We start from the raw sequence: 22833 nt of genomic DNA on the forward strand, positions 1-22833 counted from the left end.
AAAGAAAAAAAAAAAAAAAAAAAAAAAAAAAACGGGACCGGAAAAAATTGATCAGAAAATTTCCGCCCAGACCGAGATTCGAACTCAGCACCTCCGGGTCAAGTCAGTGCTCTTGACCACTCGGTCACAGAGACGGGCTCAATTTTATCATTCAGGAAATTAATTACTAGGGGAACGAAAATATTTTCTCGGGAAAACCAAAAAAATTGGGCCCGTCCGGGATTTGAACCCGGGACCTCCTGCACCCAAAGCAGGAATCATACCCCTAGACCAACGGGCCACGATATTTACTAGAAGTAAACCAGATCCATATGAACCATTGAATAAACAATATTAGAATGGCACGGCTGACTTTAAAACCGCCTGAAGTTAGGATTTCGTAATCAGTAGGTAGGTAGATAAGTACCTGTATTGTCAGTCTTTGTTGATAGGAATTTTACTAAACTGGACTAGAATCAATCAAAGCAGTAATTATATGTGGTAGAGCAGAGTCTTTTCACAACCTTTTCTAAGTGCCTCCTTTGCAATCAATTTCATTATCCTTTTTCACTGGCAATGCCGCCACTGGTCGCTAATCGATTAAAGTCGTTGTTCTCACGAGGCTGAGAGTGCACCCCGAACTCCAAACACAAAGCCGAAAAAAGAAAAACTTCGACCCCGCTGGGAATCGAACCCGAGATCTCCGGAGTGCAAGCCTCGTGTGATACCCACTCGGGCACGTAGGTTGTAAAACACCATTCAGAGTATGAGAACGAGCTTGTAGTAATTTTGTGCGTTGAATCGTGCTATCTGCTTCCCCCAGTAACTTTCACTTTCACTTGTACTGGAAGCATTGTACTTTGGACTCTGTGGATTCTACCTTATGATTACACAATCATTTCTTCAGGACATTCAAGTGTGAATTTTGTTTATAGTTATCTATTCTGCTCTGGTTCTTCATCGTGGCCCGCACCAAGGTAAGTTTAAAGAATAGAATATACCTTGGTTATCCTGCTGGGATAGGAGTGAAAAGTCCCTTTACACCAACAATCTAACTAAGGTCTCATAAATTTTGACATGTTATGGGAACAATCTAACTAAGGTCTCATAAATTCTGACATGTTATGGGAACAATCTAACTAAGGTCTCATAAATTCTGACATGATATGGGAACAATCTAACTAAAGTCTCATAAATTTTGACATGTTATGGGAACAATCTAACTAAGGTCTCATAAATTTTGACATGTTATGGGGACAGAGTAGAGACGTGTATAAAGAGTGTGTGAGTCATGAAAATTAACTACCGTTTTCATTAGATTATTCAGTCGGTGAGTGAGATCCTAACGCTCTATATTTATAGGCATTTGAAGAGGCCTTCTTTAGAGTTCACTAAAAAGTAAAAAAAAAAAAGTGATTTGAGAGAATCACTAAAGGAGGTTTTCAGTAATGATGTGATACCTTCAAAACTTGTGTGATAAGGTACTGAGATTCATCACAAAACATTAATGATTTAGATAAGTAACATGGAGAAAAATGGAGTAATGATGAAAAAAAATCCGACATTTGTAATAACAACCAGAGATAAGTAACATAGAGCTTAGTCACTTTCCGTCTTCAGTACAAGGTCTGTTGTTCCCAACATAGAGCGGAGGAAAGGATTAAACCTAGCTGAGAACTGAAATGAAATCTCTTTTCCTTCAGGTTACCAAGGTAAGTTTAAAGAATAGAATATACTTTGGTTATCCTACTGGGATAGGACTGAAAAGTCCCGTTACACCAACAATCTAATTAAGGTCTCATAAATTTTGACATGTTATGGGAACAATCTAATTAAGGTCTCATAAATTTTGACATATTATGGGAACAATCTAACTAAGGTCTCATAAATTTTGACTTGTTATGGGAACAATCTAACTAAGGTCTCATAAATTTTGACATGTTATGGGAACAATCTAACTAAGGTCTCATAAATTTTGACATGTTATGGGAACAATCTAACTAAGGTCTCATAAATTTTGACATATTATGGGGACAGAGTAGAGAGGTAGAGACGTGTATAAAAAGTGTGTGAGTCATGAAAATTAACTACTATTTTCAGTGGATTATTCAGTCGGTGAGTGAGATTTATAGGTATTTGAAGAGGCCTTCTTTAGAGTTCACTAAAAAGTAAAAAAAAAAAGAGTGATTTGAGAGAATCACTAAAGGAGGTTTTCAGTAATGATGTGATACCTTCAAAACTTGTGTGATAAGGTACTGAGATTCATCGCAAAACATTAATGATTTAGATAAGTAACATGGAGAAAAATGGAGTAATGATGAAAAAAAATTCCGACATTTGTAATAACAACAACAACAACAACAACAACAACAACAACAGATAAGTAACATAGAGCTTACTCACTTTTCGTCTTCAATACAATAATAATAATAGACTCTTGAGTGGAAGGTAACCACTAGGCGAGGTTAACGCCTTAGGCGTTCTCTACCACCTAACCATTAGAGCTCTATTATTATGTGGTCAAATTCTCAGATAAAGAAGGATAAAATCCCATACCTCGGCTAGAATCAAACCCACGCCCTCCTGATTACCAGGCGAGCGTCTTGACCACTACGCCACCGAGGCAGTACAAGGTCTGTTGTTCCCAACATAGAGCGGAGGAAAGGATTAAACCTAGCTGAGAACTGAAATGAAATCTCTTTTCCTTCAGGTTGACATCCTAATGGGTCAGGACGATCTCGAGGACAACTACCAGGACCTCCTCAATCCGGAAGACTATCCGGAAATCTCTCCGGCCTTCTATTCCGGCCTGCAGTCGGCCGGCGGGGGCAAAGCAACGTCCGGCATGGCCAGTGTCGGGATGAGTGCCGGGCCCGGATTTTACGGAGCGGGGGCACTCACGTTCAGTGAGGGACAGACGCTGCCGAATTTCTACAATCAGCAAATTTTGCCGCCCGGTGTGAGCGTACCTCCTGCTGTACAGGTATTTTGATTTGATTTGAATATATGACTTTGTTTATTTTTTAAATTTACAATATACATTTTATCCATTCTCCTATCTATGCTTATTCTAAGGATCAAATATGACAAGATGAGAGGATGGATGCAATTTTATGGCCAAGTCTACTATCTACACTAAAGACCAGGTATGGGAATGAACTTCCCTTAGGTTGCAGGTTCGATTCCCGCCCTGGGCGGACTTTATCCTAAACAGATAAGGTTCGTTCTTGGAACGGCTGGCTTTCCTCCTATCCTGTCTTCCCTCTCTCTTCGATTTCGGGACGATAAGACCCTAGCAGTTACAGTTCCCTCTGTCAAACCTCTTGAACAGAGTTCAAGCTCCGTTTAGGTTTTAAACCCGGTTTAAGCATCAACCAATTATATTGCTTAAACCGAGTTTAAACCCACTTTGTGGCCCCCGGCCTTAGTCAGCTCCCATGGTGTGCGTAGTGATCACTGCGCTCGCCTTGCACGCGGGAGACCCGGGTTCGATTTCCGGTCTACAATATTTCAGTGAGCTCCAAAGTTGTGATATAATAACACAAAGAAACGGCGTGTAATATTTATTTATTTAAATAATTGATTATTTCATTTCAGCCGGCCACTATTAAACCTATTCCCACCGGGCCACCCCCCCAGTTGAGTTCTACCACCCCAACCAGCTCTAACGCGACGAAAATCCCACCCAGGCTAGCAACATGTTCAAACCTCTGAAGTCAGCATTCGCCAAATATAACTTGGCCAAGGTAAGATTTTTATTTTATTTTTTAAGACCTGGAAAACATGGAAAAGTCATGGAATCTGAAAAGCGGCTAAAAAGTCACGGAAAATTGTGAAAATTTAAAGAAAACCTGGAAAGGTCATGGATTTTGCCACCCGGTCAAAAATAAAAAAAAAAACATTCAAATTAAATATCAAGTATTTTCGAAAAACGGCCTGCGGCGCATTTCATTTAAATGGAGGGGCTAATCTTACTGTTTTTTTACGTACCTCTGCCCCCAATTTTCTGGAAAATTCGTTTAAATTTTCTGGAAAAGTCATAGAATTTCATTCCGGAAAAGCGTGTAAACCCTGTAAGAGGTTTGATAGGGGGAACTGTAATTGCTAAGGTCTTACCGTCCCGAAAGCGAAAAGGTAAGGAAGACAGGATAGGAGAAAGCCAGCCGTTCTGAGAACGAACATTATCCGTCCAGGATAAAATCCGCCCCGGGTGGGGAATCGAACCCGCGGCCTAGCGTTTACAAGGCAGACGCGCTACCATCTAAATCTAAGCTAACTAGGCTGGCTATCTAGAATCATTGAGAAGGTACTGATTACGAAATCCTAACTTCAGGCGGTTTTAAAGTCAGCCATGCCATTCTAATATTGTTTATTCAATGGTTCATATGGATCTGGTTTACTTCTAGTAAATATCGTGGCCCGTTGGTCTAGGGGTATGATTCCTGCTTTGGGTGCAGGAGGTCCCGGGTTCAAATCCCGGACGGGCCCTATTTTTTTCAAATGGGGTTTTTATTTTTTTCCTCTTGATATTTTTCAACCGTGACGTCAGAAGGACACTACCAACCAGGCTAATTAGGTTGGCAGCACTAACTCTGTTGGTGGATTTCACCAATGACTTAACAACAAATTTAACTAATGGGAGAATTTTTAATTTTCAAAAAGGAGTTTTTAATGAGTTTTCAAAAACTCCTTTTTGGATAGTTAAAAAGTCCTTTTTGGACGGATAGGTGCTGCAGTTGGCATTTCGGCCGCTTTTTGGCGGCTTTCTATACCTCCTATTGCCTTTGTTCAAAAGAAAATTCCCCAAAATAGGACATCCCTTATAGTCCTGTGCCCTTCTCCTCTTAGCTACTGTTATAGTGTTTAACTCTTGGATTAAGGTCAGCTCCCATGGCCTAGTGGTCACTGCGCTCGCCTTGCACGCGGGAGACCCGGGTTCGATTCCCGGCGGGGTCAAGAAATTTGTATCTAGACCAACGGGCCACGATATTTACTAGTAGTAAACCAGATCCATATGAACCATTGAATAAACAATACATATTAGGAATGGCATGGCTGACTTTAAAACCGCCTGAAGATAGGGTTTCGTAATCAGTACCTAGGTAGGTAGATAAGTACCTGTATTGTCAGTCTTTGTTGATAGGAAGTCTACTAAACTGGACTGGAATCAATCAAATCAGTAATTATTTGTGGTAAAGCAGAGTCTTTTCACAACCTTTTCTAAGTGCCTCCTTTGCAATCAATTTCATTATCCTTTTTCACTGGCGATGCCGGCCACTGGTCGCTAATCGATTAAAGTAGATGTTCTCATGAGGTTGAGTGTGCACTCCGAACTCCAAACACAAAGCCGAAAAAAGAAAAACTTCGACCCCGCTGGGAATCGAACCCGAGATCTCCGGAGTGCAAGCCTCGTGTGGACTGTTGGGAAATCGGATGAAACTCGCGACAAGTTAGCACGGTTAGCCCAGTGGTAACGCGCTTGCTTGCCATGCAGAAGGTTCCGGGGTCGAATCCCAGCATCGACAAAAATTTGCACTCATTTTTCGATTGCAAATACATATTTCAACGGGTTACTTTCTGGTGTTCTCTTGTTAACCCAGCACCTAAATGGGAAGTATTGCGTATCGTCCATCTGATGAGAGGCATACTACGGGATGGGCATGCTACGACACAGACCATACGAGTAGCTGTTTTGAAATTCGGATGAAACTCAGGACAAGTGAGAACGGGCCTTAACTCTGTACTATGTGTTTCAGGCGCGGATCAAAGCACTCTGAACCTATCAGGCTCCTCATTTGTAACACAACGAGGCCAGGCCGATCTCCCACGTAGGTTGTTACCATTCAGAGTATGAGAACGAGCTTGTAGTAATTTTGTGCGTTGAATTGTGCTATCTGCTTCCCCTCGTAACTTTCACTTTCACTTGTACTGGAAGCATTGTACTTTGGACTCTGATGTGAATTCTATCCTATGATAGCTGAATTCCGTCGCTTCGCTCCGGAATCCCGCTAGTTCATCCCGAGGCATGGCCAAACTTGTGGAAAAGGCATGGCCGAACAACAACTCTACCAGGCTGTATTTCTCTGTAAGTATTCAATCCACCTCGGTGTACCAATAATCGTTTGAGTACCAATAATCGTCACTATCCCAACAATATTCTACGCCATAACAACTCTACGCGGCTGTATTTCTCTGTAAGTAAAAAGTCAAAATCAAATAATAAAATCGTGAATTTATTTGTGGTAAAGCAGAGCCCTATCACAAATGGGTATCACAGCATTACTAAGTGCTACCTTTGCAATCAATTTCCTGGTCGCTACTCGGATAAATTAGCTACTGAATTGTCCTCACGAGGCTGACTGCACCCCGAAATCCAAGCACAGAGCCGAAAAAACTTCGGCCCCGCCGGGAATCGAACCCGGGCCTCCTGCGTACAAGCCTAGTGTGATACCCACTCGGCCACGGAGACTACTTTATTTTCTTATCTTTTTAATAATTTTTATTATGTGCTTTCTCGTTCGCAGCCAGAGCCATCAAATCTTAACTCCATGCTCCTGTCCAACCACTCTGCCTCCAACAAAGCCCTGGAAGCTCAAGTTGAGCTCATTCTCGAGCGGCTCAAGCGACTGCAGGACCAGTTTGAGCGGGCAGAACTTATTTGCAAAAATCAAAGAAATGGGTTTTTTTTTTTTCTCGTAAATGCCAACAGATTCTGAGCAATTTGAGTGGTTCATACATTTGGGGACACCCTCTACCAACAGATTTGAAGAGGTTTGACCGAGGGAACTGTAACTGCTAAGGCCTTATCGTCCCGAAATCGAAGAGAGAAGGAAGACAGGATAGGATTGCTTTTTTTCAAAACCAAAACCATTAAAATCGCCTGCTTGTTTCAAAAGATATGAGTTTTTCGTGTTTTCCTAAAAAAAAGTCGATTTTCTTTTGTCCACTTTTGGAACTGGACCACTCAGCATTCATGCTAAAATCTAAATCATGATTTATTTGTGGTGAAGCTGAGAGCTTCTTTACATTTTCTATGGATATCACATCATAACTAAGGGCCTCCTTTACTTTTTTTACTCTGGTAATGCCGCCACTGGTCGCTACTCGATTAAAGTAGCTACTCAATTGTCCTCACGAGGCTGAGTGCACCCCGAAATCCAAGCACACACGAGCATTTATGCTCAACACAATAAAAATTCCTTCTACCCTGCCTTTTTTTTCATTTCTAGACGCTGGATCTCCAGATTCCAAGAGCTCCCCTGATGCACCCAAGTTTGGTATGAACGTGGGTAATCTGTTTGGAGGAAAGTCTACGGGGGTAGAACCACCTACTAGTGGCACTATGACCACCACAGCAGCACCTTTTGGTGAGTAGAAATAACAAGATTAGGAAAAGAAAACGAAACTGCTAAGATTTTATCATCCCGAAAGCAAACAGCGAAGGAAAACTGGATAGCCAGCCGTTCAGAGAACGAAACTGATCTGTTTAGGATGAAATCCGCCCCGGGCGGGAATCGAACCCGCGGCCTAGCGCTTACAATGCAGACACGCTATCCTTATTATCTCGAAAGCGAACAGCGAAGGAAAACTGGATAGCCAGCCGTTCCGAGAACGAAACTGATCTGTTTAGGATGAAATCCGCCCCGGGCGGGAATCGAACCCGCGGCCTAGCGCTTACAATGCAGACACGCTACCCTCCAAGCTAACTAGGCTAGTTAAAACTTGAAAATAAGTAATAACTCCGTTTGTTTTACAAGTCAGTTCTTAGAAGTCTATATTGACTTGGGAAAACACCTTTGTCTAGGTAATAGGTATTTATTAAATAAGTCTTTTTTTTTCCGTTTCGGTCTCAAAGGACCACGGAATTCTTAACTCTATGGTTTTTGCTTTCTCTTGTGCCAGTATATCTTCATCCTAGAAGAATGGTCGACCTTTCTCTCCTCAGACCACTTGCTGTTGGGTCTTGCTGTGGTGGAAGTGCTCACGTTCAGTGAGGGACAGACGCTGCCGAATTTCTACAATCAGCAAATTTTGCCGCCCGGTGTGAGCGTGCCTCCTGCTGTACAGGTATGGGAATGAACTTCCCTTAGGTTGCAGGTTCGATTCCCGCCCTGGGCGGACTTTATCCTAAACAGATAAAGTTCGTTCTCGGAACGGCTGGCTTTCTCCTATCCTGTCTTCCTTCTGTCTTCGATTTCGAGACGATAATACCCTAGCAGTTACAGTTCCCTCTGTCAAACCTCTTAAACAAGCTGGGTCCGTCCCTCCGGGAATTTTTCAGCCCGTAGTTTATTCGATCTACCTAATTTGTTTAATATTCAGTTTATTATTATTCTTGATTTGATTGTTCGATTTTACTTTCATGTAATGATTTAAAATCAAGACTAGAGCCCGTTCTCCCTTTATTCCCACCGATGGTACGAGTGGAAGGACTCATTAAATTAATAGATATGTCCACCAGTAAGTTCAATTTAAAATTAATCATGTATGAAAATTTTGTAACTATTAACATGTCAAATTACAAATTACTTTTTTTTAATGGTTACATATATCATAATTTTATAATGGCCTAATTTGCACTAAGGCGAATGCTCCACCTAAATGGGTTTTTTTTTTCTCCTTATTATACTTTTCCTATTATAATTTGGTCGGTTGAACGCTTTATATCTAACAAGCTGGGCCCGTCCCTCCGGGAATTTTTTAGCCCGTAATTTACTCTGAGGTTTTCCCTTATTTTTCACCTGATTTTGGTTTGTTACTTTTCTCTTCAGTTTCTTCCATTTCCATTCATTTCATGTTGCAGATACCATGGAGAACCTATTACGAGCATTGAGGCGTCCGCGATGATAGAAGAAGGCAAGTGTACTCTGGGCTGTTTCCTGCTGAACAACAACAAACTGAGTGAAGCGAGCAACATGTTCAAACCTCTGAAGTCAGCATTCGCCAAATACAACTTGGCCAAGGTAAGATATTTCTTATTATTTTATTTTTCAAGACCTGGAAAACATGGAAAAGTCATGGAATCTGAAAAGCGACTAAAAAGTCATGGAAAATTGTGAAAATTTAAAGAAAACCTGGAAAGGTCATGCATTTTGCCACCCGGTCAAAAATGAAAAATATGCAAATTAAATATCGAGTATTTAATATTTCAGTGAGCTCCAAAGTTGTGATATAATAACACAAAGAAACGGCGTGTATTATTTATTTATATTTAAATGATTGATTATTTCATTTCAGCCAGCCACTATTAAACCTATTCCCACCGGGCCACCCCCCCAGTTGAGTTCTACCACCCCAACCAGCTCTAACGCGACGAAAATCCCACCCACTTCTACCTCTACAGCTGATGTTAAGAGTAAGTGCATAGTTTTTACTTCATCTTTTGTGTTATGCCGTAAGTATGATTAAATTTAATGATCACCTAATGCGACCCTAGTTAGCTTGGTTGGTAGCGCGTCTGCCCTGTAAGCGCTAGGCCCTGGTTCGATTCCCGCCCAGGGAGGATTTTTCCTGATGGGATAATCCTGTCTTCCCTATCCTGTCTTGCTTCTCTCTTCGATTTCGGGACGATAAGACCTTAGCAGTTACAGTTCCCTCTGTCAAACGTCTTTAAAAAAAAAGTTATCACATAACCTGCCTTGGTGGTGTACTGGTGTTAAGACGTTCGCCTGGCAAACAGGAGGATTTGGGGTCTATCCTAGCGGAGGCATGGAATTTTATCGTCATTCGTTTGATTTGAGTACATCATAACGGAGCTCTATGGGTTAGGTGGTAGAGAACGCCTTTGGCGTTTTCACGTTTAGGCACTTCCTCCATCAACCTTTTCACTTCTCATGGGGTCCATCCTAGCTGAGGCATGGAATTTTATCCTCATTCGTTTGATTTGAGTACATTATAACGGAGCTCTAAGGGTTAGGTGGTAGAGAACGCCTTTGGCGTTTTCACGTTTAGGCACTTCCTCCATGAACCTTTTCACTTCTCATTGGTCATTCCCCAGAGCCTCTCTCATCAGAGAACGCCTTCGGCGTTTTCACGTTTAGGCACTTCCTCCATGAACCTTTTCACTTCTCATTGGTCATTCCCCAGAGCCTCTCTCATCAGGCGCCCCTCATAACGTGGTGATCACCACTTCGGACCGCCTGCCCATTGGACCGCCTACGGCCGCCCCTCAGCTCAGCGTTCTCATACCGTCACTTCTCATTGGTCATTCCCCAGAGCCTCTCTCATCAGCCGCCCCTCATAACGTGGTGATCACCACTTCGGACCGCCTGCCCATTGGACCGCCTACGGCCGCCCCTCAGCTCAGCGTTCTCATACCGCCCCAACACTTGAACGCCAACAAGCCCAAGTTTGCGCCCAATGTGAACCCGCCTGCCTCGGCCCCTGGTGTACCTGCAGGAACTACAGGTTAGTTTTTAAGGATAGAAAGTTTTTAGTTTCGTTTTAAAAGTGGGATTTTTCGAGTTTTCAGGAACCAAAGTTAGTGTACCTGCGGGAACTACAGGTTGGTTTTTAGGGATAGAAAGTATTCAGTTTCGTTTTAAAAGTGGGATTTTTCGAGTTTTCAGGGAACAAAGTTGATTTTTTTCAAGTTTCTACGACAATAAAGTGAAATTTTCGAGATCCGAGGGGGAAAAAGTTGATTTCTTTTTTGAAGTTCATACGGAAAAAGAGGGATTTATTTTTTAAAGCAATTTTTTCATTGCTACGAAATGACAACGGCGTGGCGGTGAAAAACATGTTTTTTTTTCTACGCTATCGAGTTCTAATATCTAATGTCTGCTTAATTTCATTTCCTCAGGTATCGCCGGTCCCATCGTCTTTGGCCAGCCCTCAGCCGCCCCGGCGGTCCCGAGTTTCACCGTCAAACCCGCGGGCGTCCTGTCTACACCGCCCTGGCTGCCCAAAGATACCGCCCTTGGAGCTCCCCTATTCGGCACCAATGCGTCGACCCAGCCCAAAGATTCCGCCCTGGGAGCGCCCCTCTTTAGCGCCAATGCGTTTAGCGGACCGCCGCTGTTTGGCGGGGCGCCGTTGTTCGGTCAGGGAGCCGCTAATGCGTTTGGCGGCACGGTCAAACCGTTTGCACCGACTGCTACCAGCGGTGCCAGTCCGCAACAAACCGGTGGCGCTGGTTTTGCTACAACTGGTGAGTTTATTATTGTTGCATAGTGCTAGGAAGGTTGTTGAAAAAAGAGATGAGGCTTCATAGAGAAAAGAGTTTAGAGAATGGAAGTGAGGGGTAGAAAAGGGCGAGGGAGGGCGAAGAAAAGGTGGAAGGATTGTTTGAATAAAGACCTGGGAGAGAAAAATTTATCAGGACACGAGGTACACAACAGGGCTGCCTGGAAGAGACTGACAAGAAACGTCGACCTTATTTAAAAAGGAAGGGCTAGGAAGATGTAGGAATGAGAGAATGGAAGTGAGGGGGAGAAAAGCGCGAGGGAGGGCGAAGAAAAGGTGGAAGGATTGTTTGAATCAAGACCTGGGTGTGAAAAATTTATCAGAACACGAGGTACACAACAGGGCTGCCTGGAAGAGACTGACAAGAAACGTCGACCTTATTTAAAAAGGAAGGGCTAGGAAGATGTAGGAAGGTTGGCAGGAATATCTACAGAGAAAAAAAAATCCACTTTGTAGGGCGAAATTGTTGCCTGAAGCATTCTCTTCCATTTAGAGAGTGAATCCCTCCAGTCTAGTTAGTTTGGTTGGTAGCGCGTCTTGTCGGAGAGAATGGAAGTGAGGGGGAGAAAAGGGCGAGGGAGGGCGAAGAAAAGGTGGAAGGATTGTTTGAATCAAGACCTGGGTGTGAAAAATTTATCAGAACACGAGGTACACAACAGGGCTGCCTGGAAGAGACTGACAAGAAACGTCGACCTTATTTAAAAAGGAAGGGCTAGGAAGATGTAGGAAGATTGGCAGGGATATCTACAGAGAACAGAGAGAAAAAAAAAATAATTCCACTTTGAAGGGCGAAATTGTTGCCTGAAGCATTCTCTTCCACTTAGAGAGTGAATCCCTCCAGTCTAGTTAGTTTGGTTGGTAGCGCGTCTTGTCTTGTAAGCGCTAGGCCGCGGGTTCCAATCCCGCCCGGGGTGGATTTTATCCTGATTGGATAAGGTTCGTTCTTGAACCGGCTGGCTTTCTCCTAACCTTCCTTCCATCTCTGTTTGATTTCGGAACGATGAGACCCTCTATCAAACCTCTTCTAAAAATAAATAAATAATACATAATAAAAATAACTTTTTTCTTTCACACACCAGGTTTCGGCAGCCCCGCTCAGTTGACGTCGAGTCCACTTGGTGTGTCCACCACGGGCACCGCCAATTCCACACCCATCAAACCTTCCGCCAATACGTCACTTGGCGGCCAACTCAACACCAGTCAAATTGGTGGCAATCTGAATACTAGCGGTCAAATTGGCGGCCCATTAAATACTAGTGGCCAACTAAACTCCAGTCAAACGGGCAGTGGCCAGACTACGCCTCACAAGTTCCAAATTCAAATGCCACACGAGTCATTGTCGGTGATTAAGAAACAGTTGGAAACTTCGCCCCTCATTAAGCAATCCCTGGAACAAGGTTAGTTAAAATATTCAATTCAATATTAACATTGAAACACCCAATAATCGTCTTTGTACCAATATTCGTCATCGTACCAATACTCGTCACTTTTTGACTTTGAATTCAAAAAACAAATCAACTAAGTATTTTTTTTTTTCCTTTTTTCATTGGAAATAGAGCTAACTGTTGGAAACCAAAGACAGATCTTGTAGACAACATAAGCTTTTAGCACCTTGTTTGTGTTACTGAGACAGGATTGAAAAGTTCCCCAAGAGAAGATTCTATTAAGGAAACATTTCAAACTCTCAATAGTTGGACTGCGGCAGTAAAGGGACTTTCCAGTCTCATTCTGGCAGTATAAGCCGGGTATATTCTGTTCTGTTCATAAGACCTTGTTTAGACTGTGGGAGTAAAGGGACTTTCCAGTCTCATTCTGGCAGTATAAGCCGGGTATATTCTGTTCTGTTCATAAGACCTTGTTTAGACTGTGGGAGTAAAGGGACTTTCCAGTCTCATTCTGGCAGTATAAGCCGGGTATATTCTGTTCTGTTCATAAGACCTTGTTTAGACTGTGGGAGTAAAGGGACTTTCCAGTCTCATTCTGGCAGTATAAGCCGGGTATATTCTGTTCTGTTCATAAGACCTTGTTTAGACTGTGGGAGTAAAGGGACTTTCCAGTCTCATTCTGGCAGTATAAGCCGGGTATATTCTGTTCTATTACCTCTTCTTCTTCACAGCTAATGAGTCGGATGACGAGACGCCGGCAAATGATCACGACCCATTGCCGGATTTCAAGCCGATCATTCCATTGCCGGATGAAGTACCAGTGACTACCGGAGAGGAAAACGAGACCGTACTGTTTGAACAGCGCGCCAAACTGTATCGCTTTGTAGATAAGGAATGGAAGGAGCGTGGCGTGGGACAGCTGAAACTGTTGAAGAATAAGGACACCGGTAAAGTCAGGTGAGTTTTTTTTCCTAAAAAGAAGAAGGAAAAAAACACACACACACAGTTTACCATAGGTATTTGATTGAGGAAACTGATCTTATCGTCACGAAATCAAAAAGAAAAAGAGCTATTCCGAGAACGCCCTCCCTCCCTCCCCAGAGGTTTGATGGAGGGAACTGTGACATGGTCTTCCTGAAATCTAAGAGAGAAGCAGGACAGGATGAGAGAAATTTAGTTCTCCCGAATCGAATTCACGCTTACAGAGAACACCAGAAAGAAAGTAACCCGTTGAAATACCATCGTAATTTACCATCTCATTTTATCAATTTTAAAAATATTCAGTTCCATCCCACTGGTAAAAGTTTTCCATCCTCTTATACCAAATCTATTTGATTTGTTTCCAGACTTCTAATGAGACGTGATATTGTACACAAGATCTGTGCCAACCATTTCCTACATCAAGACATGGAACTGAAACCTATGCCCAACACTAAACAAGCTTACATCTGGTTTGCACAAGATTATGCTGACGAAGTAGTCAGTGATGTAAGTAATGATACTCAAAAATGCTATCTAAACACTCTAAACAGTGATCCTTTAGGCCTTCGGCCGCTTTTAACAAAATGAAGCAGAACCAAAGAATAGGGCTTCTTGAACAAGGTTACTTATGGCCTTCGGCCGCTTTAGAGTTAATTCAATAGGGCTTCTTAAACAAGGGTTCTTACGGCCTTCGGCCGCTTTAGAGTTAATTCAATAGGGCTTCTTTAACAAGGGTTCTTGTGGCCTTCGGCCGCTTTAGAGTTAATTCAATAGGGCTTCTTTAACAAGGGTTCTTATGGCCTTCGGCCGCTTTAGAGTTAATTCAATAGGGTCCTTGTGGCCTTCAGCCGCTTTAGGGTTTGTTCAATAGGGCTTCCTAAACCAGGCTACTTAAGGCTTTACACCGCTTTAGGCTTAAATCAATAGGACTTCTTGAACAAGGGTCCTTGCGATCTTGGGCCGCTTTAACAAAATGAAGCAGAACCGCTTTAACAAATCCAGGAAGTTTGTAAACAAGTTTTTTTTTTTTTTTTAGATTCTTCTGACTGATTTTCCTATCCTTAATTCCCAACCCATTCACAGGAACAACTATGCGCCAAATTCAAGCTGCCTGAAGATGCAGAACGATTTCGATCGGTATTCACCCAACACGAGAGAAAATCAGTACCTATGTACCTACCTAATTTGTTTAATATTCAGTTTATTATCATTATTGATTTGATTTTTCAATTTTACTTTCATGTAATGATTTAAAATCAAGACTAGAGCCCGTTCTCCCTTTATTCCCAATATAAGGCTCATATATAAACACAAAAAGCTCACTTTGAGGCTTTAGATGTAGGGGCAAACAGCCCAGCAAAAAGATGGTGTAGCCTAAGACTCCAGATTCAAAGTCCACCGTGCTAACCACTACACTCCTGAGGTTGGTTTTAATTCCTCATTATGTTCAATTTCCAGGCAACCACCACCCAAGCATCAACTACTCCAGCCCCTACCTCCATCTTTGGTACCCAAGCTCCCACCCCGACATTTGGTAAAGGAACCCCTACTTTCGGTGTCCAAGGAACCCCGACTTTCGGAACACAAGCCTCCTCTACTTTTGGTACCCCCGGGGCCACCTCCTTCGGGTTCAAATTCTCTGCTCCCCCTGTACTCTCAACTACTACGGAACCAAACGCTGTACTTTCAACCACTACGGAATCGAACGCTGTGCTTTCTACCACTACGGAAAATGCGGAGTCAGATGACGAGACGACGGCAAATGATCACGATCCATTGCCGGACTTCAAGCCGATCATTCCATTGCCGGATGAAGTACCGGTGAGTAATATCGAGATAGAAATAAATATACAGGGTGTGACCCACTCAGATTGATTCAAATCTGTTGGAATTTTCGGAGGAAAAAAAAACTTCTCGAAATTTGCAAATAAGTTCGTAAAATCCAATACTGTCAAAAAAAGCTTTCAAAAAATCAAAGAAACAGGTGAACACCCTGTATAAAAAATAAGAATTTGATAGAGGGAGCGATAACTGCTAGGGTCTTAACATCCCAAAAGCGAAGAGAGAAGGAAGACAGGATAGGAGAAAGCCAGCCGTAGTAGATTTTTTAAAATGTGCAATTTTTTTTCCATATCTCATAATAAGGTCTGACTGGGGGACATTAAACAGGGAGTAGACCAGCTTAGTTTCCCCGAGGGACGTTAAACAGGGAGTAGACCAGCCTGAAATTTCCCTTCTTAAAGAATAATGAGAATAATAGCAAAGGTTGAGGGCGTAATTATTTTGTAGCCAAGCCCTAATGTCAGTCAAAAGCAATCACATTAGTTAGGGCTGATTGAGAGGCTGACAAAAAACGCCGACCCCATTTGAACACGAGAAAAGGCGAAGAAGAAGGAAAAAAACTTATCCTTTAATACGGAAAGTAATGTATTCGCCAAAAATCTTTTGAAAAACTCCCTAATAATTGGTCTTTTTTGTTAACCCCTTAGGTAACTACGGGCGAGGAAAACGAGACCGTACTATTTGAACAGCGCGCTAAATTGTATCGGTTTGTAGATAAGGAGTGGAAGGAGCGTGGCGTGGGACAGCTCAAACTGTTGAAGAATAAGGACACCGGGAAAGTCAGGTGAGTCCCCGGTTAACCATTAAGTCCCAAAGGAGAACCCTTTGAAAAGGAGCAGTTCTTCAAAGGGTTCTCTCTGCTTAAAAAAGGGGGCAGTTGTTCAAAGGGTTCTCTCTGCTTTAAAAAAGAGGCAGGTTTTCAAAGGGTTCCCTCTGCTTTGAAAAGGGGCAGTTGTTCAAAACGGTTCCCTCTGCTTTATATTAAAAATAAATGTCGTTTCTTTGTGTTATTATATCACAACTTTGGTGCTCACAAATTGTTGGACATCACGGGAGAATCCCTCTCCTCCCTTTTCTTGCTCAAAAGATTGGTCTGGCCATCCAGAGAGGAAACGCTGCATACATCCTAGGGTCTCTACCAGAGGGGAGAAATTTTAGTGATTTTTTAAATTTTAACATTTAAATAAATGACTAACATTTAAAAAGGAGCAGTTCTTCAAAGGGTTCCCTCTGCTTAAAAAGGGACAGTTGTTTTTAACATTTAAATAAATGACTGAATTTATGTTGCTTCTCGTGTCAACAGACTTCTAATGAGGCGTGATATTGTACACAAGATCTGTGCCAACCATTTCCTACATCAAGATATGGAACTCAAACCTATGTCCAAAAAGGGTTCCCTCTGCTTTATATTTAAAATAAATGTCGTTTCTTTGTGTTATCACAACTTTGGTGCTCACAAGAAATTGTTGGACATCACGGGAGAATCCCTCTCCTCCCTTTTCTTGCTCAAAAGATTGTTCTGGCCATCCAGAGAGGAAACGCTGCAGGCATCCTAGGGTCTCTACCAGAGGGGAGAAATTTCTTTCTTTTTTAACATTTAAATAAATAAATGACTGAATTTGTGTTGCTTCTCGTGTCCACAGACTTCTAATGAGGCGTGATATTGTACACAAGATCTGTGCCAACCATTTCCTACATCAAGATATGGAACTCAAACCTATGTCCAACACTAAACAAGCTTACATCTGGTTTGCTCAAGATTATGCTGACGAAGTAGTGAGTGATGTAAGTAATGATTTCTTTAATACAAACTATTTTTTCAAGAGGTTTGACAGTGGGAACTGTAACTGCTAAGGTCTTATCGTCCCGAAATCGAAGAGAGAAGGAAGGCAGGATAGGAGAAAGCCAGCCGTTTGGAGAACGAACATTATGCCTTCAGGATAAAATCCGCCCCGGGTGGGAATCGAACCCACGGCCTAGCGCATACAAGGCAGACGCGCTATCAACCAAGCTAACTAGGCCAGCTTTTAATTTAAAGGAGCAAAGACAAAAGTTAACCAAATGTAATTCCTAATTTGGACCGCCAAATTCGGCCCGCAAAAGTTGAGTGCGAAGGGCATCCACTCGCAAAGTTTTGTAGCCAAAACCAAATGTCAGCCCAAAAGCGATCACCCAAATAGGGCTGATGAAAAACATTGGCCCCGTCTAAACACGGGAAAAAGGCGAAAAAAGAATCAAAACGTTATGAATCAAGGAGGAGACAAGTGTGTCGCGTGTAACAGTGCTAATCCTCAAGCTAAGGTAAGACCCTGTCGATAAGAACATGATTAAGCTCCCTTGTATTCTTTAATTATTATTATTTTCGCCTAGTGGTTACCTTCCACTCAAGAGTCTATTATTGTATTATTATTATTATTATTATTATTATTATTATTATTTTAAGAGGTTTGATTAAGAGAACTGTAACTGCTAAGGTCTAATCGTCCCGAAATCAAAGAGAGAAGGAAGACAGGATAGCCAGGAGAAAGCCAGCCGTTCCAAAAACGAACATTATCCCTTCAGGATAAAATTCGCCCCGGGCGGAAATCGAACCCACAGCCTAGCACTTACAAGGCAGACGCGCTACCAACCAAGGTAACTAGACTGGCAGAGAATTTCTTTTATCTCTGGATTAACTGAAAACTCTCTGTAGTAAGATCAGGAATTACTGATATATTATTTTGCAATAAAGAAATGGAAAAATAACACCCCCTTGCGGTTCAACTTTCAGCCCACCACTCCCGGTTCGTCTCCATCTTCTGCCGCTCAACCGTAGATGGGCGAGAAGAGACACAATACTTCCCATTTAATCCGTTGAAACATTTGCAATCGAAAAACGAGTACAAATTACTGAACCATTGTCAAGTAATAAAGAAATGGAAAAATAACACCCCCTTGCGGTTCAACTTTCAGCCCACCACTCCCGGTTCGTCTCCATCTTCTGCCGCTCAACCGCCCACCTCCACCGCCACCTCCAAATACCAACTAGGCGGTCTGACTTTCTCTTCCACGCCGGTGCTCAAGAAAGACCCATCCACCAAAGACCCATCCACCGAGTCGAAAGCTGGCGACAAGTCTAAAAATGCTCCCGAGGCGGCTTCCAAGGGCGCACCTTTTGCCGCCTTTAGCTTCACGACTTTACCGGCGCCGGGCACCCCGGGGGTTAATCCGTTCTCGGCGTTGGGCGGCGGTTCCTCAGGTAAAATAAAAAATAGTTTACCGAACAATAGTGAGGTCTAGTCTACTTTCGACCATTTACTTTTACTTTACTTTTTTATTAATAGCAAAAGGTGCTCTAATTTATTTTTTAAATAAGTACAATAAACAAGAGTACAACACATTAGGTACAAACATAAGGTGGTGATTTGGTTTAGATTTGGGGAAGTTTGTTTGTTTCAGGAATCAATTTACGACGCAAGTTGAAATTTTGGGTCCCAGAATTGAGTAGGATCCATTTTGGGTCCAAATTTTCATAGCCCAATAGCATGAGTCATCATCACTAACCCAAATTATGGTTTAATCTTTCGAAATTAGCCATTTTTGAATGAGTGGTTTTAAATAAACCGTGTTCCCTGTCCTACCATTATTATTCTAACATTTACCTCTAGTTTATCTGGGGTTAAAAAAAAGACTTCTTCTCTATTTTGATACATGTGAATTCCATTCGTACGTACATCTCAGGTTGGGCAAAAAAGTCTGTTTTCTTCTCACTGATAGCGTAGCGTAGTGGTCAAGCCTCGGTAGCGTAGTGGTCAAGACGCTCGCCTGGTAAACAGGAGGGCGTGGGTTCGATCCCAGCCGAGGCATGGAATTTTATCCTGATAATGTTCTTTTCTTCTCTTGTGTTCCTAGGTTCCTCAGGGTTTAGTTTCGGCACCTCTCAGCCCTCTTCAGGCTTCTTTGGAGCCGCCCCTGCCGGTGGGAATCTGTTCGGAGCCAAGGGCTTTTCGTTCGGGACCTCCGCCCCTGACGGGAAAGACAAGGCGACCAGTGCCGAAAATAAGGCGACTAGTGCGGAAGATAAGGTGAAAACTGAGGAGACTAGTGGCGGATTTCCAACGCTGAAAAATCTGCTGTCGACCCCCAATGCTTCGGCAGGAGGTGAGTTTCTAATGGTTTTTATTTTCGTAACAATGAAACAAGTGCTACATTAGACCCGTGAGGTCTGTGTCGTAGCATGTTCATCCCGTAGTATGTCTTTCGTCAGATGGAAGAGACACAATGCTTCTCATTTAGGTGCTGGGTCAACATGAGAACACCAAAATGTATCCCGTTGAAATATTTGCAATCAAAAAACTTTCTAATTCTCAGAAATTTTCTAAAAAAAAAAAACTAATTCTCAAATTTTATTTCCAGAAGATTCTTCGAGTACCAAGGATTCTAAGCCTCAGCCGAGATTCAGCTTCGGAGTACCAAAGAGTGATGGGGGTGAGTCAAACTGTCAAAGTCAAGGATTTTTTTTTCCTTAGAGGTTTGCTAAAGGTGAGGTCTTATCCCGAAATCGAAGAGAGAACATTTATATATTGTAAATGCAGAAAAAATGTAAATGCAGTTTCTTTGTGTTATTATGTCACAACTTTGGTGCTCACTGCAACATTGTAGGAGTTTCCCAATATCTCATCAATCCTAAAATCCAATGTTTACCTACCATGCTGGCACCGGTCGCTATGCGCATTTATATGAAGAGAGAATGAGAGAAATCCAGCCAGCCGTTCCGAGAACCTTATGTATATCGGATAGAGTTTGTCCCGGCTAGGAATCGAACCCGCTACCTAACGCTTACAAAGCGTGCTTCCAAGCCAACTAGGCTGGGGGTAAATTTGTTATTAAATTAAACTAGACTAGTGTTAATCATACTTAAAAATAATATTAATGCTTAGTTATACTGTTCGTATAGGACTGAAAAGTCCCTTTACTCCAGCAGTAGACTAGAGACTACTACTATTAATGTGGTCAAATTCTCAATTAAAATCTAAATCATGATTTCTTTGTGGTGAAGCTGAGAGCTTCTTCACAATTTTTGTGGATATCACAGCATTACTAACAGCCTTCTTTACCATTTATGACATATCATATAATTTTTCTTTTTACTCTGGTAATGCCGCCACTGGTCGCTACTCGATTAAAGTAGCTACTCAAGTCGCCAAATTTAGTCCGGAGCCAGGATCGGTCCCAGGGGGACCGAACACTACCCTAAATTTCAGCTTCTCATCTTTAGTCGTTCAAAAAATATTCAGGGGTCCCCGGACTTTATAAACACTCTGTATAAGTACCCATTGGTACTTTTCAGGAACGGTTTTCTTCTGTATAATTTATGACATTAGAATTCTTCTTTCTTCCGACTTGATTGCATTATATTTCATTGTTGTATTCTAAATAATATTTTTGTATTTCCTTGTTCTTAGGTTAGCGCGGCGCCTTCGTTTGCGGATCTCGCCTCCAAGTCTGAAGTCAAACCGTTCTCGACGCGAAGTAAGTGAACTTTTGCTGCATGTTTTTTGGGCGCTTTTTTTTACACTTTCGGTTTTTGTTCTTCTTCTTTTACTGCAACTTATCCCAATCATATTTGGGGTCGGCGTTACCCTCCTTTATGAATTTTAGCTACGTGTTTTTGACCCCTTTTTTTAATTACCATTTTGGTTTTTGTTGTTCCTGTAAAATATGATAACGCCAAGTAAGTGGAACTTTGTGAATTTTTGCTACATGTTTTTGACCGGTTTTTTTTAACCACCTCACTTCTACCAGTATAAGAGCAAGGACCCGTGTCCTGGATGTGTGGGCTGCGAACCAGAGGATCCTGACGACCAAGGTACGTGGGTTCGAATCTCGGAACTCGGAAAAAAAAATTGGTTAGTCAAAATTTCCTCGAAACTTTCTTCGCCTACCTCTTGTGTAGTGTTCTAACCAACCTCAGTGGTGCAGTGGTTAGCACGGTGGACTTTGAATCTGGTGGTTGGTGGTTCAAGTCCAGGTCAAGTTATAAAATTAAGCGGGGAACGACATTTGTAACAAGCATTTAAGTATGCTTAACACAAGGAATTTTTCCTTTTTTTAAATTTTTATTGAAAAAAAAAAAAATCTTTGCTTTATTTCAGCGGTTTCCAACTCCAGCTCGTTCGTGGTCCCCACCCAGCCCATACTTCACAAGTCCCATCTATCCGTTCCCAAACTGTCGTCCACGCCCAAAGAGGGCGACTCTAGGTCTGGCTCCAGTGTATCGTTTGGCTCTGCCTCATCACCCATTGTGGCGCAGAATACACCCACGGGGGGTGACAGTTTGAGCACGCTTGATTCCGAGAAAGCATCGAGTAAGTGCCTTTTGACTACTCTTTACTTCCTCTCTTTATTTACCTTTGAGAAGCTGACCTCAGCTTTTTTTTCTTTTTTAAGAGTCGGTTTAACTAACGATATGGTTGGAATACACCCACGGGGGGTGACAGTTTGAGCACGCTTGATTCCGAGAAAGCATCGAGTAAGTGCCTTTTGACTACTCTTTACTTCCTCTCTTTATTTACCTTTGAGAAGCTGACCTCAGCTTTTTTTTCTTTTTTAAGAGTCGGTTTAACTAACGATATGGTTGGAATACACCCACGGGGGGTGACAGTTTGAGCACGCTTGATTCCGAGAAAGCATCGAGTAAGTGCCTTTTGACTACTCTTTACTTCCTCTCTTTATTTACCTTTGAGAAGCTGACCTCAGCTTTTTTTTCTTTTTTAAGAGTCGGTTTAACTAACGATATGGTTGGAATACACCCACGGGGGGTGACAGTTTGAGCACGCTTGATTCCGAGAAAGCATCGAGTAAGTGCCTTTTGACTACTCTTTACTTCCTCTCTTTATTTACCTTTGAGAAGCTGACCTCAGCTTTTTTTTCTTTTTTAAGAGTCGGTTTAACTAACGATATGGTTGGAATACACCCACGGGGGGTGACAGTTTGAGCACGCTTGATTCCGAGAAAGCATCGAGTAAGTGCCTTTTGACTACTCTTTACTTCCTCTCTTTATTTACCTTTGAGAAGCTGACCTCAGCTTTTTTTTCTTTTTTAAGAGTCGGTTTAACTAACGATATGGTTGGAATACACCCACGGGGGGTGACAGTTTGAGCACGCTTGATTCCGAGAAAGCATCGAGTAAGTGCCTTTTGACTACTCTTTACTTCCTCTCTTTATTTACCTTTGAGAAGCTGACCTCAGCTTTTTTTTCTTTTTTAAGAGTCGGTTTAACTAACGATATGGTTGGAATACACCCACGGGGGGTGACAGTTTGAGCACGCTTGATTCCGAGAAAGCATCGAGTAAGTGCCTTTTGACTACTCTTTACTTCCTCTCTTTATTTACCTTTGAGAAGCTGACCTCAGCTTTTTTTTCTTTTTTAAGAGTCGGTTTAACTAACGATATGGTTGGAATACACCCACGGGGGGTGACA

The 22833-nt window shown here is 42.3% G+C and overlaps 2 protein-coding genes and 2 non-coding genes across 4 annotated transcripts in view; 3 read left to right on the forward strand and 1 right to left on the reverse strand.

Moving 5' to 3' along the window:
* LOC103510509 overlaps positions 1–3693 on the forward strand; it is a 10349-nt gene extending 6656 nt beyond the window's left edge. Inside the window, exons 10-11 of the mRNA XM_026824540.1 lie at positions 2690–2962; positions 3577–3693. Of these exons, the coding sequence (XP_026680341.1) occupies positions 2690–2962; positions 3577–3693 (390 nt within the window). The remainder of the gene's footprint in view (positions 1–2689; positions 2963–3576) is intronic.
* On the reverse strand, positions 209–280 carry Trnap-ugg. Its single transcript has one exon. It is a non-coding gene; the product is annotated as a tRNA-Pro (tRNA).
* A 702-nt stretch (positions 3694–4395) lies between the features above and the next one.
* On the forward strand, positions 4396–4467 carry Trnap-ugg. Its single transcript has one exon. It is a non-coding gene; the product is annotated as a tRNA-Pro (tRNA).
* A 2187-nt stretch (positions 4468–6654) lies between these two features.
* LOC103510510 (E3 SUMO-protein ligase RanBP2-like) lies at positions 6655–22139 on the forward strand. The gene is made up of 23 exons (XM_026824541.1): positions 6655–6658; positions 7209–7346; positions 7925–8046; positions 9217–9334; positions 10066–10105; positions 10235–10386; positions 10781–11128; positions 12243–12560; positions 13280–13505; positions 13895–14036; positions 14613–14693; positions 14988–15350; positions 16019–16155; positions 16675–16752; positions 17015–17156; positions 17604–17672; positions 18324–18609; positions 19263–19511; positions 19767–19838; positions 20821–20882; positions 21156–21219; positions 21506–21718; positions 22129–22139. The coding sequence occupies exons 1-23, from the start codon at positions 6655–6657 to the stop codon at positions 22137–22139; spliced, it is 3435 nt and encodes a 1144-aa protein (XP_026680342.1).
* Positions 22140–22833: the final 694 nt, after the last annotated feature.

This window comes from Diaphorina citri, unplaced genomic scaffold, assembly GCF_000475195.1.
Source record: "Diaphorina citri unplaced genomic scaffold, Diaci psyllid genome assembly version 1.1 scaffold607, whole genome shotgun sequence".
Taxonomy (NCBI): Eukaryota; Metazoa; Arthropoda; class Insecta; order Hemiptera; family Psyllidae; genus Diaphorina; species Diaphorina citri.

What these genes read in the sequence shown, in the direction of transcription:
- LOC103510510 (XM_026824541.1), top strand. An exon ending in CTGACGAAGTAGTGAGTGAT is followed by an intron (nt 17,157 to 17,603) that starts GTAAGTAATGAT and finishes AGGCGAAAAAAG; the next exon opens with AATCAAAACGTTATGAATCA. An exon ending in GTTGGGCGGCGGTTCCTCAG is followed by an intron (nt 18,610 to 19,262) that starts GTAAAATAAAAA and finishes TTGTGTTCCTAG; the next exon opens with GTTCCTCAGGGTTTAGTTTC.